This window comes from Chanodichthys erythropterus, chromosome 9 (genome assembly GCF_024489055.1).
Source record: "Chanodichthys erythropterus isolate Z2021 chromosome 9, ASM2448905v1, whole genome shotgun sequence".
Taxonomy (NCBI): Eukaryota; Metazoa; Chordata; class Actinopteri; order Cypriniformes; family Xenocyprididae; genus Chanodichthys; species Chanodichthys erythropterus.
The window spans coordinates 18,442,879-18,459,637 of record NC_090229.1 but is presented as its reverse complement, the minus strand read 5'-3'; the positions used below and the strand labels follow the sequence as shown (position 1 = coordinate 18,459,637).

Here is a 16,759-nt window from a genome sequence, read left to right as displayed (position 1 = left end):
CAACTATATCACTCCACATATAAAATAGACCTGCAGTTCCTGTTGAAATGTGCGCGTATGTAACATTTATATCATTCATGAGGCCTAACTTTCTTTCCCACACTCTGTCAGCCACTTTTTGATGGTTTCTGTTTTATTAGGGGCAGTGTTTAAGCCATCTGACTGTTCCAACTCTGTCTGACAGGATAGCGGCTTCATTCTTTTGCTTTACTGGACACTTGAAAGGGAAAGTTATAGCCCTGCTTTAGCTTTTACCATTGCGCTTTTGTCCCAGACCACCAGCGGCCCCCTTAAACTCCATACGTTCCTACTTCCGCAATGCTCGGCCCCCCTCCTTTCATTTGCCAACCCTCCCAGCCCCCAAACTCCCCTCCATTTGCCCTTTTTCTGTCCTCTTCATCCCTCTTCAAAGGCAGCTGGGCCCCCCAGTAACCCAAGACTCATCAGCTGATTATGGCATTTACTTCACCAGTTCATAGCCCAAGTTCAGCTCCATATGAAAGCGTCGCAAAAGAGCCCGTCTGAAGAGCAGATATTTTCCCACATTCCACAGCGCTTTATCTAAGCTGACCCATCTAACCCGAAATGTACTTTACTTTAATCTATGTAAAGTATGGCTCCTTGTGTTTTAGGAAAGAACTAGGATGATGGATTTATGTTTGCTGGTCCTCTCCAACAGGTGTTGGTGCTGTCTTTGATGACGGTGGAGCTGTTCGGCATGATGGGATTGATCGGCATCAAGCTCAGCGCTGTGCCTGTCGTCATCCTCATCGCTTCTGTTGGCATAGGTGTGGAGTTCACCGTCCACGTGGCACTGGTGAGTTAATGTGCTAGCTGTTTCTCAAAATTGCATCTTTTTATCTCACAATTACAACTATATATAGCTAAAGCACTCATCATTTATTAGTCTGGGTGAATCATATTCATCACATTTGTTTTTTGTTTTTTTTTCTCAGGCGTTCCTCACAGCTATCGGGGACAGGAACAAAAGAGCTGTACTAGCGCTTGAGCACATGTTTGCCCCAGTGTTGGATGGAGCGTTTTCCACACTATTAGGAGTCTTGATGCTGGCAGGGTCAGAGTTTGACTTCATAGTCAGGTAAAGACTGCAGACTTGTATTTTGAATTCCTTTGTGCTGCATAGATTGTAGTACATTTAATGTACTTTAAAGCTGCAGTCTGTAACTTTTTTGGGTTAAAAAATGATCTAAAATCAATTTTTGAGCAAGTACATAACCAGCCAATGTTCAAAACTATCTCCTTACCTTAGCTTGATTCACAACGGTAAGCTTGTAATAATGTTTCACAATAAGAGAGGTACTGGTGGGTTTCTGCGGGAAATTCGAGCATGCAGCCGTTCGTCTTTGCGTCATTACGTCACGTCTGTAAACAGAAAGGAAGCAGTCCCAGCTAGTAGCTATGTCGTGAGGATGCTGCTTGTAGCGGATCATTTATAGCCTTTTCTCACAACAGCTGAAATAATTAAACTTATCATTTTGATGGCGGATTGTAATCCAGAAAGATCCAAATGACAATCATCAGTGACAACTGGAGATTCACTTGTAGTCAAAAAGCAAAAGACTTTGGACTGTGGAGTGGCTACAGAAATTGAAATCTACAGGTAACGCTAATACACACTAAATACACATAGTCACGCAATGATGTTGTTAACATTAACGATTTGAGAGCAAAGTATAACAGTAATAATAATTTGCACGGTTTGGCATGATCCGAGCTAAGCGATCGTTAGATTTAATCACCATGGCAGCACAATTTATTGTAGCCCTAATGTTTTTTTCCTCAGTTGGAGAACAAAAGTGGCAGACATGTTACTTACTTGTTCAGATGACATTTTCCGGTGAAAATTCTTATTTTGGTCATACTTCCAAGACACGGAATCTGTGTTTCCGAAGTACAGTATCCACACTGATGTGGTGACTGACACCAAACGTTAGATTCATCCGCACAGAGTCGTGCCGATGCACAACGCATGTAACAATAATAATTCCGCATATATATACGATTGCAGGTTTCAAACAAAGATGGCAACAAAGAAGCAAAACTCCCGGACTGCAGCTTTAAGATGGGAAAGTTTTAGTTCACCCAAAAATGAAAAAAATTGTCATCAATTACGCACCCTTGTGTCATTCCAAACCTTGAAAAATCCAGACTTTTATTTATCTTCAAAACACAAATGAAGATATTTTCAATATCTGTCGCTCCATTGACAGTTCACAAAATTCATAAAAAGATCATAAAACGAATCCATATGAATCGTGCTGTTTATTCCAATTTTTCTGAAGAGACGCGATCGCTTTATATGATGAACAGATTGAATTTAGGCTTTTATTCACATACAGCTATGGAAAAAATTAAGAGACCACTCCAAGTTCAGAAATCAATGTTAAGTGGTCTCTTAATTTTTTCCATAGCTGTATATACATTGATCAGCGAACAAACAGAAGCTAACTTGCTTGACACATGAGAACAAACCTCATTGGTTATTGTGGAAGCTCAAATGTGCTGCTTAACACCCAGCAAGCATGATTGAGCATCAGTTTACCATATCTTTTTTTTTTTAATGAATGTTTATAAATAAAAGCCTAAATGAAATCTTTTCATCATAAAAAGTGATTGTGTCTCTTTAGAAAATTTGGACTAAACCGCTCAATTCATATGGATGAGATTTACGATCTCTTTATGAACTTTTTAAAGCGTAAAAGTGGTAATTGCGTAGACTGTCAGTGGAGTGATACAAATCTCTCAGATTTCATTAAAATATTTTCATTTGTGTTCTGAAGATAAATGAAAGTCTCACGGGTTTTGAACGACATGAAGGTGAGTAAATGATGACACAACTATCCCTTTAACGACTTGATGGTCATTTTTCTCTCTCACGAGGTAATGCTGGTCAAATATAATTTTAATTTTTCTTACACTTTTATACACGATAGCTGTTCTTGTGCAATATTTGTCTCCAATAATGTGTCCAAACTGGACAAGATGTGACAATTCCAGTGACAAGCAAATTTTCTGTCCCCACTGAAAACAAAATGATGGTTAATCAAAAAAAAAAAAACATATACCTTGTATTGTCATGGCATTCTTGTTTAAAGGGATAATTTAATTTAATTCACTTGAAGTTTATTTATATAACGCTTTTCCTAATACATATTGTTTCAAAGTAGCTTTACAGGAATTCTTGTTTCGGTGTTACAATTTAGGAAGTATTCTGTTATCAGAGATGAGTGTATCAAAGTAATGTCCATATGGCAGTAATATACAGTTATAATATAATACATGTTATTTGGTTAGTATGTGTTTTGATAAATGTTTATATGTGAATGAAAGCCTAAATTTAATGTGTTTGTCATATATATGATCATGTATCTTCAGAAGCCCCTTAATTCATATGGATATCTTTTACGATTTCCTTATGAAGTTTATGAAGCATCAAAGTTTTAGTGGAATACACTTTCAGTGGAGTGATAGAAATCTCTCAGGCTTTATTAAACACATTTTCACTTGTACTTTGAAGATGAACACATGACACGAGTGTGGGTAATTGACAGAATTTTCATTTTCAGGTGAACAAACATTTGAATATTGGAGTATATGTTTAACATTCATGAGGAGAATGATTGTGATCCAATGAATTTCCTGTGAGGGCATAGATGTCTGGCTCAAAATATTTAAGTATAAACAGAAACCAAGTGAATGACAAAATGTACTGCTCTTTGCTCATCACAGCTGGTTTGACAAACTGATTAACATAGAAAATATTGCTTTTATCGCTTCTCTCTTTTGTCACATCACGCCTGGTTAGTACACGGTGTAAATGTTTTCCTAACTCTCTTCTCAGTCTTAACCAACCTCCCTTCACGTCTTACATGAGCACGTATCTTTCCTGTCTGTCTTCACAGAGCTTGAGCCTGTGTTTTCTGTCATTTTTTTTTCTCTACAACCCTGCAAAGACATTTACAAGCCGAGCGCAGGGACGGCCCGGGGGTTATTTTGCAGCAAGTCGAGGGGTGGAAATGAGGAGTGACACACACTGCTACTTAGAGGATCTAAATCAGTAACTTTGCAATTGCTTTATGTTTTATGTCCTTTCCGTCCTCAGAGGAGTCCAAACACATACAGTAATTTACTGTTTCTTGGAGTGGTATTGAGACTATCATTGTGCTGAAATTCAAATCACACTGAGTCATTGGTGTTTGAGTGGTAAGTTTCTCGGCTGTTTCTTCAGGAGGGAAAGAACAAATGTCTGCAGTAGCTCATTCTTATTAGAGGACTGGAAAACCACCACAGCCCTCCACCCTCAAATCACTCTGGATCTAAAGTAGCATGCCAGAAAAATAATACACACACAAGTTCAGAGCAATCACACACTCTCTCCACAGACCACATTGGGCCCCAGTCCCTCTCATGGGCTCCCATTGAAACGCAACTACTGTTTTTTCATCAAACAAAACCCCCTGGCCTCCGAAGATATGGAAAAAAACAAAAACGCAGGCTGTATTTTTATAGCCTTGCAGGAATAAATGTTTCCCTGACTTTGCTCTGTCAGGTCCGCTAATGTTTTGAATCCAAACAGATCGGACGTGTTGCTCTGCGAGGTTTCGCTAGGGAGAAGTGGCTTTCAAGAACAGCTCTTGGTTCATGGACACTTCACGCGATGTCTCAAAGTTCAAAGTTGAAGAACATAAAACTCTTTTGTTGCTTCAGCCAGTCTCTCATCCGTGGAAAAGCACACCGGAGTAAATCACTCGTCAATACGAACGTTTAGTTTGGAGTCTGTGACTTACCGAGCAGTTCGAGCAAGACGATGTTCATTTTTTATAGTCTGTTGAGTTGTAGCTATTGATCTGTTTGATCTCTCTGCTTGTGAGTTCTGTCTTTCGTGTGGTAGAGCAAGAGCCGGAATCAAACCCAAAAGTGCAATTCAAGGAGACTTACTTGATGAAATACAGACATGGACTAAAGATCCAAACATTTTTTTCTAACATAAGCCTAAATAATACCAGGCTGGCTTCTCTCTCCACTCTCTCCCCAAACAAGTGGCGTCTGCTTGGTTAAACACTGTGGTAGCTGTTTCCTTGAACCAGACCTACGGAATCTCCTGAATGACACGGATAAAGTGAGTGTGCCTAGAGAGACACCCAGATCTGCGTTTCTCTAGTTAGAAGCCCACCTTGTTCGGACATTACAGGACGTTGTTTTAGTCTGAGGAGCTGCTTGTAAACCTGGGGAGGCCAAGCAAGAGCAGCATCAGTTATAAATGTGTCTGTGAGTTTAGTCTGAGGCGCAGCTGTGCTGCATACCAGCTGCTGGGCGTTTGCTAATGTACCCACTGTCTCTCCCACACATGCATTCGCATATTCATTCCCGTATAAAGTATGCTTTCAATGCATATTTCACCCATCCAGTTATCACTGCAAACATTTGTTTTCCAGTAAAAATATTCTAACAAGATGAATTTACTTGGTTATATAAGATAGTAAGAGTGGTCTTTTAGAGAATACATTTATGATGAGAAATTAAGTTATATAATAATATTTTATATATTTATTTGATTTATGTAACATTTTGTCTGTGTTTATATACATATTTTAAAAAGTTATATTACCTTAAAGGTGCCCTAGAATCAAAAATTGAATTTACCTCGGCATAGTTGAATAACAAGAGTTCAGTACATGGAAAAGACATACGTTGAGTTTCAAACTCCATTGCTCCCTCCTTCTTATATAAATCTCATTTGTTTAAAAGACCTCCGGAAAAAAGACGAATCTCAACATAACACCGACTGTTACGTTACAGTCGGGATCATTAATATGTACGCCCCCAATATTTGCATATGCCAGCCCATGTTCAAGGCATTACACAAGGGCAGTCAGTATTAACGTCTGGATCTGTGCACAGCAGAATCATCAGAATAGGTAAAAAAACAAGGACAATAGCGAAAAATGGCAGATGGAGTAATAATAATGACTGACATGATCCATGATTACATGATATTTTTAGTGATATTTGTAAATTGTCTTTCAAAATGTTTTGTTAGCATCTTGCTAATGTACTCTTAAAATTGGTTAAAGTTACCATTGTTTATTACTATATTCATGGAGACAAGACTCGTTATTTTCATTTTACAGACTTGCAGTCTGTATAATTCATAAACACAACTTCATTCTTCGTAAATCTCTCCAACAGTGTAGCATTAGCCCGTTAGCCACGGAGCACTATCAAACTCATTCAGAATCAAATGTAAACATCCAAATAAATACTATACTCACAGGAATCGATGCATGCATGCAGCATGAATGACGAACATCTTGTGAAGATCCATTTGAAGGTTATATTAGCTGTGTGAACTTTGTTTATGCACTGTATAACTGCACTTATAGTCGAGAGCTCGGGGGGCAGGGAGCACGAGATTTAAAGGGGCCGCAGCCTGAATCGGTGCATAGTTAATGATGCCCCAAAATAGGCAGTTAAAAAAATTAATTTAAAAAAATCTATGGGATATTTTGAGCTGAAACTTCACAGACACATTCAGGGGACACCTTAGACTTATATTACATCTTTTGAAAAGACGTTCTACTGCACCTTTAAATTTTTACTAAAACATGTACTTTACAATATATATATATATAATAATTATTATTGTTGTATAGCTCAACAATTAGTTTAGTCTTATTGTTTGAATCTTGTTTTCTTGATTTTCCGCGCCCGCATGTTTTCACCATGTCCCAGAGAAAAACAAAATGAAGTCAAGTGGCTAACATAGCATAATCAGATGCATCTTTATTTTTAGTAACACTAATACAGCATTTTCTCCATCATACAATATGTTTTACAGTTAATTGCATGCCATTTATCAACACAAGCCACCCAGCATTTATTAATATGATATTCTAATATCGACCCTATGCAACAAGTGTCTCATAGCGGCCGCCAAGCGAACGTACAGAGTAACGTTATAACATAATTTTCAATACACTCAAATGTATCTAATATGATAAAACAGTGCTGCTTTACCCAACATATGCTTGACCGGAAGCAGCGACTGTGGCATAAAAAAAGTTTTGCTGCTCTCGAGATGTGTGTCGTGCTCGTCTCTCATTAGCAATTGCTCTAGCAGCCTCATTCAGCCGTCACTTCACTCAGCCCTACTCTGCTTCATACTACAGTAATGGTTTCTGCCAGAGTCCTGTCTGGATTCTTTTCCACCGGCTGTGAGGTGAAAATGAAAATTGGGGGGGGATACTGATTTTTTTTTTTTTTTTTGCAGTGAATAAATTTAGTAATGGTAATTAAACAAAAATGTAATTATTTGGATATATATAAAGGAGAAAATTCAACGTTTAAAAAAAAATAAAATAATTTTAAAGAAAATATCAAGAAAAAAGTATGTGTCCTCTTGTCCCAGTGTTACTTTAAGGAACAAGATGGCAGCTGCAATTTGAGCCACAGAAATTTACACAGATGCATTGCTGGAGTAGCGAAGGAAGGAAAGCTGGCCATAATGAAGAAGAGAGAAAGAGCAAGGGAGCGAAGAAGGACAGGAGGGAGGGATTTGTTGAGGAGATTGGGGGGTCTTACCTGATACTTTAGAGATTTAATTAGAGCAGGGGATTGTAAAAGGCAGGGAAATTTCACAGGGGCTTAGCATAGAAAGAGTGATAGAGAAAGAGAGGGAAAAGTGAATGTGCTTGAGGCCAGGCAAGAGGGGCCTGTAGTCTTTCCTCTCGTCTCTTCCTCCTAGGCTAAATTGTTTAAATTCTATACCGTTCACTTCATTTGTTTGCTTCTACATTCTTTTTTTTAAGAGCGAGAGAGGCCCCTGTCCCTTTGTGCTTTGCCTCTCTTCTCTCGCAAGCCTGTACTCCACATTCCTTCCCGTTTTGCTTTTCCCTGTGTTTGCTTGTACTCCACTCACCCCTAGAAAAAAAGAGAAAAAAAAACTCTTTTTCCTTCCCTATTTTCCATGCTTTTGAATTAACCAACTAATTATGTCCTCTGCTTCTCTGTGCTGCTTTCTAAAAGACCTCTTTGGAGACTTTCTCTGGCACAAGGTAATTTTGTTTAAAACCAAACCCGACTAAAGTCTTTTTGTGTGCGAATGTTTGTTAGAATGTGACTTTTGCTCTGTGCTTGAATCATAGCAGTAAAGTTCCTTTTTATTCTAATGACTGCTTTTTGCTGTGTATTTACAGGTATTTCTTTGCTGTTTTGGCCATCCTAACAGTATTAGGGGTCCTGAATGGACTGGTGCTGCTCCCAGTCTTGTTGTCTTACTTTGGCCCTTATCCTGAGGTAAGAGGATTGCTCCCATTAAGTTATCCTGCATAACACCTTCACATACCATACATAGTGCAATGGGGAGCTATACCCTGTTTAGCTTTATTTGAAAGAGTGACCAAAATATTTAATTACCAACATTAGACATTTAGATTATTTTTGCTGTCATCTAATGCTCACATAAAGTTTTTTAAACTGAAGCTTTTATATTATTAGTAATATTTCAAGATGAGCATATATGGGACTGAAGTAACATAGGTTTACTTAATTATCCATCCTTTTTTTTTTTTTTTTTTTTTTTTTAGAAAATCATCTTTTTTTCATCTTTTTTTTTTTTTCATGTTAAAATGTATTAAATATGTATTGCAGAGCAGTTTGCAATTTTGTCCCCTATAATAAAAACTACAGAGCTTTAATCATAAAACTAAGCATTTAGTATCATTTTAAGACATATCATTGGCAGATATAGAATGAAAACTGATATTTACATGCATTTTATTGAAAATTGGAGCTATACTGCTATAAATATCTAATTGATTTACATTACAAGCTATCAGGATTTCAAACTTTTTGGCCATATAAATATCAGCAACTGCACCAAATTGCATATTTTAGCTCAGTTTGAGACTCTGAATAAAATTGTGGTGTTTTTTACTCTTTGAGTATTAGCTCCATTTTCTTGAGCCATAAAAGCCTAATGTATCAAATATGATACTCAACAAAAAAACACATATTCAAATGTTTTTTACTTACATTTTTTAATATTTTGTGAACTTTACAGTGTTCAATTTTAAAAACACATTATAATGTTTTGATTCCTAAATTCACATGTAGCATTAAAATTCTTTATTTTAGTTTATTTTTTAATTTATTTATTTAAACAAAATAGCATAGAATTTTAATAACTGCCATTTATCTGTTATCAGTCATAACGGCAGCATTTTTAAGTGTGGCTAAACCGTCCAAATGTTTTTCAGAGCCACTGTAAATATTCAAGAGTATGTGATGATGTTAAATCTTTCAAATATCACAGGAAATCCACAAATTTTAGACGGAGCAACTTCTCCGATTTTTATTTTTATGCACAATACACTTTCAGGTATCTCCAGTGGATGGACGAAGCCGGCTGCCCACCCCGTCTCCCGAACCTCCCCCACAGGTGGTCCGCTTCACCACGCGGCCCAGTCACACGTCCCCTGGAGCAGGTTCAGCAGACTCATCAGACTCAGAATACGGTTCCAACACTACTGTGTCTGGCATTAGCCAAGAGCTTCAGCAATATGACCTCCAGCCCAACAGGGGGCGATCAGCCAGACTGGAGGAGGTACAGATTGCCACTGGGGGGCGACAAGGCAGTCGTCAAGTTGAACTGCCAATGTTTCCTTCTCACTCAGTGAGTAGAGCATTTATATCTCTAAATGTTTTACATAAAAACAGTGAACTAACAATGTTACAATGGTTTCCACAGGATGACTCTAGACAGCAGCAACCACAGCGGCATTACAGGTCTACCCATCTTCCCAGTTCTCAGGATGCTGGACCTCAGTCGTCAAAGCGATACTGTAGCAGGGACCCTAAGAGGGACCTCGGGAGCGGACACCCGCCTCCCCCTCACAGGCCGCGCATGGATGCTTTTGAAACCGCTACTGAGCCAGGTGGCCGTTCGGGCCCCAACCACCGGGAACGTTCAGGGGCCCATCGCCCCCGTTCCCACAACCCCTACTCTCACCCTTCCCATCCGTCCACAGGCCCTCCCTACTGTCAGCCCATCACAACGGTGACGGCCTCAGCCTCGGTGACGGTCGCCGTTCATTCGGGGATGCCCGGACAGAGCCCTGCCTACCCGTCCTACCCCTCCAATGACAGCTATCACACTTCAGAAGATGTCTACACTGACCCTCACTTTTCCGACCCTCACGTGCCCTTTGACGAGAGCAACGACAGCTCAAAAGCGGAGGGCATGGAGCTGCAGGATCTAGAATATGACACTCCCAATGTCTGCCACACAAGACCCTCCAGCTGAGGTTAGTCTGAGAGCTTCTTATAAATTCAAGTAAAACTGTCCACATCAAATCAGCAGTTGTATGCATTCTATGAATAAATAGTGCTGTCATAATGATTAAAAATAAATGTAATTAAAATCCATAAATTAAAAAAAAAAAGAAATTAATACTTTTATTCAGTAATACTGTTCTTTTGAACTTTCTATTCATTATGGTTTCCACAAAAATATTAAGTCAGTTCTATTTGTCTAATAAAGCCATGTTAATGTTTATATTTAAATATCTTCTTGCCTTATAGTTGCATTTAGCAGATTAGAGCTGATGTTAAGCATTAGAAAGATATTAAGCAGCAATACTGTTTTCAACATTGAGTTGATGCCTCTTGAGTACCAACTCAGCATATTAGAATGATTACTGAAGGATCATGTGACACTGATGACTGGAGTAATGGCTGCTGAAAATTAAGCTTTGGCATCACATGAATAAATTACATTTTAAAATATATTACAATAGAAAAGTTATTTTATATTGTAATAATATTTCACAATATTACTGTTTTTACTGTATTTCTGATCAAATAAATGTAGCCCTGAGGATTAGAGACTTCTTTCAGAAAGCATTAAAAATATTTACTGTTTTTGTTAATGAAATTACGTAATGTATGTAATATATAATATATAATCGAAATGTGTTTTTTAATTGCATTACTTATTTAGCACGTAATTGTTTATAATAGAATTAGCCAATTAAATTGACAGTCCTAATAAAACGATTACTACTAATAATAACACCTTTCTATCTGATTTAATTATGTAGACTTAAGGTCCTTGCACACTGAGTCCAAAATTTTAGTATGCATTTTTTCATATTCGTCACCCTAAAAATTTGTCACGCTCAGAAACCTTGCACACTGAGTCCGATGCTTATTAATTAATCTGTTGCAAAAAAATTCCACAAAACAATACAAAATGGAGTCTTAAAGCAGTGAGGAAGTTCTCTCTTCTTAAAAAGAGAAAAAGGAAAAAAAGGAAAAAGAGGAAATATTGGTTACATCCAATCCTGAGATTCAAGGAGCTGCGGGATTATACTGAAATAATCACTGTAGGTATAGGAAATACTAGTGTTACACATAGTCATAGAAACTTGTATTCCGTCTCTTTGTATTCCGCACTTTGTTTGTCATACAGTGCTTGGTGCTGTTAGACGAAGTGGATCAACTTCGTCAACTGTACGGTGGCTCTGAATTGTCAAAAAAATGCTTGTTGTGGATGCGAAAAACACAGAAAATTGAATCCGATCCGAATTTAAGACAGATAAAAGTGATTGACACAACATGAGGTCGTATTTATTTTTTAATGTGTGAAAATTTCTGACTCAGTTTGCAAGGACCTTTAACCAGGTATCTTATCTGTTATTATGAATTATGAATTAATTATAATCTATTTTTAATTGCTATTAACCCTGTTTTTTCCTCACTTTGTCTTCACAGTGGTTGAATGTTGAAGCTCAAACAGCCAAAGATGGGACATCTGTCTGCCAGTGTGGCAGAAACATGGTGCTGCATGACGGGGGACACTTTGACCAGCGGCGCCATTTCGGTGCTTGACTCTGTTACTGTATAACCCTGGTGTATTATTGTTAGATATTTCTAAGTATTTATGTGTACACAAATGTAAATAATGAATGAGAGTAGCTATAATTTGACCGGGGTCGTCAAGTGCCCACCCATCATTTGGGTATCTGTGCCATAAGGAAACTTCATTCTTGACAAACATTTCAGCATACAGTCGTTGCTGCTTATGATATTGTTGTAATGTTTGTATAATGCTATGCAATTATTTTCTCTAATTTTATAGAACTGTGCGTGTGAGTTTGAAAATGTATAGTTTTTGTTGTTGTGTGTGTGTGTGTGTGTGTGTGTGTGTGTGTGTGTGTGTGTGTGTGTGTGTGTGTGTGTGTGTGTGTGCATGTATGAATATTTTGGTCCATGTCAGGCCCCATAGACCCCTCAGTCCCTGTTTCCACCTGGTATTGAGATGCGGTTTGGTCGATCGGATCACAAGTGGATGATGCTAAATACAGGTATAAATGAGGTGTAAAACGTTTCGAGCTTGTCCACTTTCAACCACTTCCAGTGGCAGTCGAAAACGAATTCGACCGGTTTGTTTTCGTAATTGAAACGCTTATGTTGTCGAATGTGTTCGAACGGCCACTAAAGTCCGCCTACTGAATCTGTAAACATTATGGAAAGCGCATTAGCCAAGCGGGATTTAAACTTTGTTAATAAGTTCGGTTTGAAGACAAAAAACATACCAAGCACAATGTTCTCTCACCATTCCTCATTTTTAAACACGCACTGACCGCGTCCGGCGTGGTCCTGCGGCTGTCAGAGCAGAAACAAATGATGCTGCTCTCGTTATGTTTTTCCGTTGTTTCTGGGAGCGTTCATATGTAAATCATGCAAGATCTGAAAAAACCCTTACATTGATGCACCCCTCAAAGAAATCAGGACAGAAGTGGTTGAAAGTGGACTAAAGAGACGGATTAAAATACCAGGTGTAAACGGGAATGTGTCTTCCTCGTCCACTTGTGATCTGATCGACCAAAACGCATCTTAATGCAAGGTGGAAACAGGGACTCAGATGCATATTAACTAACAAGAACAAACACTAAGTGACCTAACAAATATGTTGAATGATTTTGTGGCAGTTCCATTGCACTTACGGTTAGGGCTGCACGATTAATCACATGCGATTGTCATGCGTGTCTCATCAGTAAAAGCGGTTCTGTGATTAGCGGTAAATGTCCATCACCTGCTTTCAAATGGAGCGGCACTTAATATACAGAGCCGTAGTTCGCGGACAAGCTACGCAATATTGCGTTCATAATCGCAGCCTTCGATTATGAACAAGCAGGTCATGGACATTTACCGCTAATCACAGAACCGGCTTTACTGATGAGACACGCATGACAATCTCATGCGATTAATCGTGCAGCCCTACTTACGGTACACTTCTGTTCAGAACACCAGTACAAAACTGCACAGATGCTTTCACTTTCAGAGGACACATTCAGGGAAATTATATTTGTTCAGACATATGCTAGAACATGTAGAACTTCACATTAATATCCAGTTGTTTGCCGACAAGCATCAGATGTTTAAGCGTGCGTGCGGACGTTTGCGTTTTGTGTATATTAAAGCGTTAGAGTTTTTAATGTTAATTTGCTTATCACAAACCTGTGGTAGTTGGAAAAAAAAACAAATACTGTTTAACAATGAAACACGCTATGCGTGAGAATTTAGCTGAGCAGAAATGAAGAAGGAAATGAGTGATTGTTGGGTGACTGTGCCTCTGTTTTTTTCTGTCCTTTGTACTGGAACTCTCTCTGGTCTCTTGTATCTTCATATTCCAGTTATTTACTGTAAAACGGTCATTTGTGGCCACCCTAAATTTGCTCATGACTCCAACTTTGCATTACTAAAGTAATGTAATGTGACGGTTCTTTCGGGTTTCCATTGTAGCGTTTTGTTTGTTTGTTTGTTTTTATGGTACGGCATTATTTCTGTTTGATCATGGTTTAAGCTAAAACATTACTGTTAAAACAATATCCGCTCTGATTCTGGTGATGTAACTTTTTTTTGTCTTATTTTTTGTTTTAATAAGCTAAGCTAACGAGCAATCTCAAGGTGTGCGTCGCATAACAGCCGATCATGACGATGGTTTTTGTCAATTCGTTGACCTCCTCAATGACAAACCACAACTACTGGCCCTAATTTAGCACGAGCAGTTCTCTGCGCTGACCTCACCTCATAAAAATCCACAACATAACGCTGTGACACTAATTGGACGTTCCCCCTCGACTGCCAAATGGTGTATGCGAGTGCTTTAAGGGTCAAGGGTCGTGGAGCCCCCACTCCTCCATGGCTCTGAAGCTGGCATATGTGTCTTTAAGAGTATGTTTGTGTGTTTGCTGCGACCCCCTCATCCAGATTGACTTCCTGTCAAACATATGTTTGTTCTTGACAAAGACTTTGAGAGCTGTTCTGTGTTGTTTGTTTGTTTGTTGTGTTTGTGTTCTCCTACATGTCACATTGGCAGAAATGGGAGAAAATCATGGCTGGCAACTATTGTTTATATATATATATATGTATATATATATATATATATATATATATGTGTGTGTATATATATATATATATATATATATATATATATATATAAATTTATATATATATATATATATATTTTTTTTTTTACACTTGTTTTGCAATATTTATATTTTTGTATAATAAGATGTTTTGTTCAATATGGTCATAATGCCAGTTCTTAACAATGCAGGGATTTCTACGTCTGTCGGAAAACACTATTATTACAGTTTCTTTGTTACATTAATGGATTTTGATCTGTATAAAGTGCTTACTAATGTTAAATAGGAAAAAAGAGTATATAACATTTACCTTAAAGATTCATCATAGCTCTTAGAGGAATTTAAAAGGAAAAAATGTTTTTTTTTTTTTTGTTTTTTTTTTTACAGACTGCCATTTATTTCCTTGTTTTGGCGTGGATGTATGTCGTTTTCAGTTACAAAGATAAATGTATGCCATATAATTTATTTATATGAAAATTTATTTTTGTAGTGTATATAGTAGTTGTCAAGTTATTTGACAGAAGTATATTTTTAAAGAGTTTATATGTAATGCTACCATTTTTGTGAGAACATAACTGAGAAGACATTAAGATGCACACTTTCATTGCTAACTTGTTCTCTGACAACTAAAGTTCCCCTGTTACAGTGTTATATAGACGAGAGTGAGTCCAATCAGAAGACTGTTTTTGGGTTTTGTGAAAAGCTAGCCATGAAAGTAGAACAAATGTACTAGCTCTCTAAATAATAATGTTCAAACACTGATAGAATTCTAACAAATAAAAATATTATAACTTATTTGTCTCTTTGCTATACATTTAATAAATGATTCTTCAAAATGTAGCTACACCCATGACTATTTCTTTAGCGTAACCTTGTGACCTTCACCAGTCAATTGATGCATGGAGCATTAGCATTTTCATCACCTAACACCCAGTCATTATGAATTTCCTCACATATGGGCCTTAAACTAACAAAGCTGATTGATTTAACCAAGCCATCTGAGCCATTGCTGGTTATGCTGTGCAAGTCTAAGAAAAGAAAAAAACAATTTCCTGACCTAGCCTGTGTGAATTTCAAACGTACAATCAAAAGGCCTAATCAATTTGCCTGAACTTTACATTAAAGTCACGAAAGTCCAACAACATTATCTCGCGCACAGGATTTCAACTTGCTGACATCTGGCTACAGATTCAGTCTCCCCCTGTTCAGGCAGTCATACTCTACTCTGCGCTCAACTCTCTTGTATGATTCTGATTGACAGTTTTATAGACTGCAAGGAAATTGGTTGTAGTTACAATACAGCTGGTGTGCTCTAAGTAATGAAAAGGGGCATATGGCCTTAAAAACAGAGTGATGGAAACTGATTCAGGCTGCCCCCTTCTAACTCTGCTGCATGGGTGGCAGCCATTTATTATTCATACTCTATAGTTGCCAAGCTTGCTTCAATCTACTGTAACCTTTGATACACTGCAGCGACTTGCTCTCTTGAATACACCGTGGTCGGTCTAATTGCTTTTAGAGCACTACATGTTTCCTAAGAGCCAAACAGGACTGCCATTCTAATCATGTGACGTGATCTAGGCTCAGAAATCGAACTTTGGCGCTGGACTTGTTAATTAACGTTATTGCGAAATGACTTTTCATTTCAAGTAAATCCTTGAATTATTCCAAAAAGAAAAATGAACAAAAAAAACTTTTATTGCCATAAACTGCAAAAATGGCTCATTATGTCGACCTTGTGACATCATCTGATTTTTGCAAAGAGCAAATGAGCAAAAATAGCAAATGAGAAGTTATATATTTTTTAAATTCTTATTTGTTATGTCACAAATTAAAAATTTAAATTTAAAATATCGGGCAGAAACTGTATCTCCATGGCTGAAAACTGAAAAATGCTGCCCTGTCTTTGGAGGACGCATTCCAAGGTAGGAAGGCATCAAGGCACGTCCGGATCCAAAGTTAGCTTAACTTCCTGTTTCATAGATGTATCCTTCGCTGCCTTTGATATCCCACAATCCTGTGCTTTCCATACTGTGACAGTAGAGCTAAAAAAAATAAATAAATAAAGATGGGGTCTGAAATTTGCGGATGGTGGTAAGTTTGTGTGCAAATGTACGTTTTTGACTATTGTTTTCCACTTTTGATGTCATTTTTAGCCTGAAATTACTATTGTAGTAATTAAATATTTGCTTAGTTAACACCAAAGCTCAAACTATTTTGCTGTAGATCATTAAACCGTTACGCTGCCCGTATTTCGTAATATATATTCGTTTTTCCATAAATCATTACTACTGGTCACCCTTTAA

At 37.7% G+C, this 16,759-nt stretch overlaps 1 protein-coding gene across 3 annotated transcripts in view; it reads left to right on the top strand.

Annotated features, from left to right (window-relative positions):
- Window positions 1-15,203, top strand: part of ptch1 (patched 1) — a 69,993-nt gene extending 54,790 nt beyond the window's left edge. The window contains exons 19-24 of one of the 3 annotated variants that reach the window (XM_067394899.1): window positions 680-817; window positions 957-1,099; window positions 8,217-8,316; window positions 9,401-9,694; window positions 9,770-10,325; window positions 11,794-15,203. In XM_067394899.1, coding sequence (XP_067251000.1) covers window positions 680-817; window positions 957-1,099; window positions 8,217-8,316; window positions 9,401-9,694; window positions 9,770-10,324 — 1,230 coding nt within the window. In that variant the 3' untranslated portion in view covers window position 10,325; window positions 11,794-15,203. Of the gene's footprint in view, window positions 1-679; window positions 818-956; window positions 1,100-8,216; window positions 8,317-9,400; window positions 10,326-11,793 lie in introns of those variants that run through there. The other 2 variants (XM_067394898.1, XM_067394900.1) reach the window with 2 other exon arrangements.
- The last annotated feature ends 1,556 nt before the right edge of the window (window positions 15,204-16,759 follow it).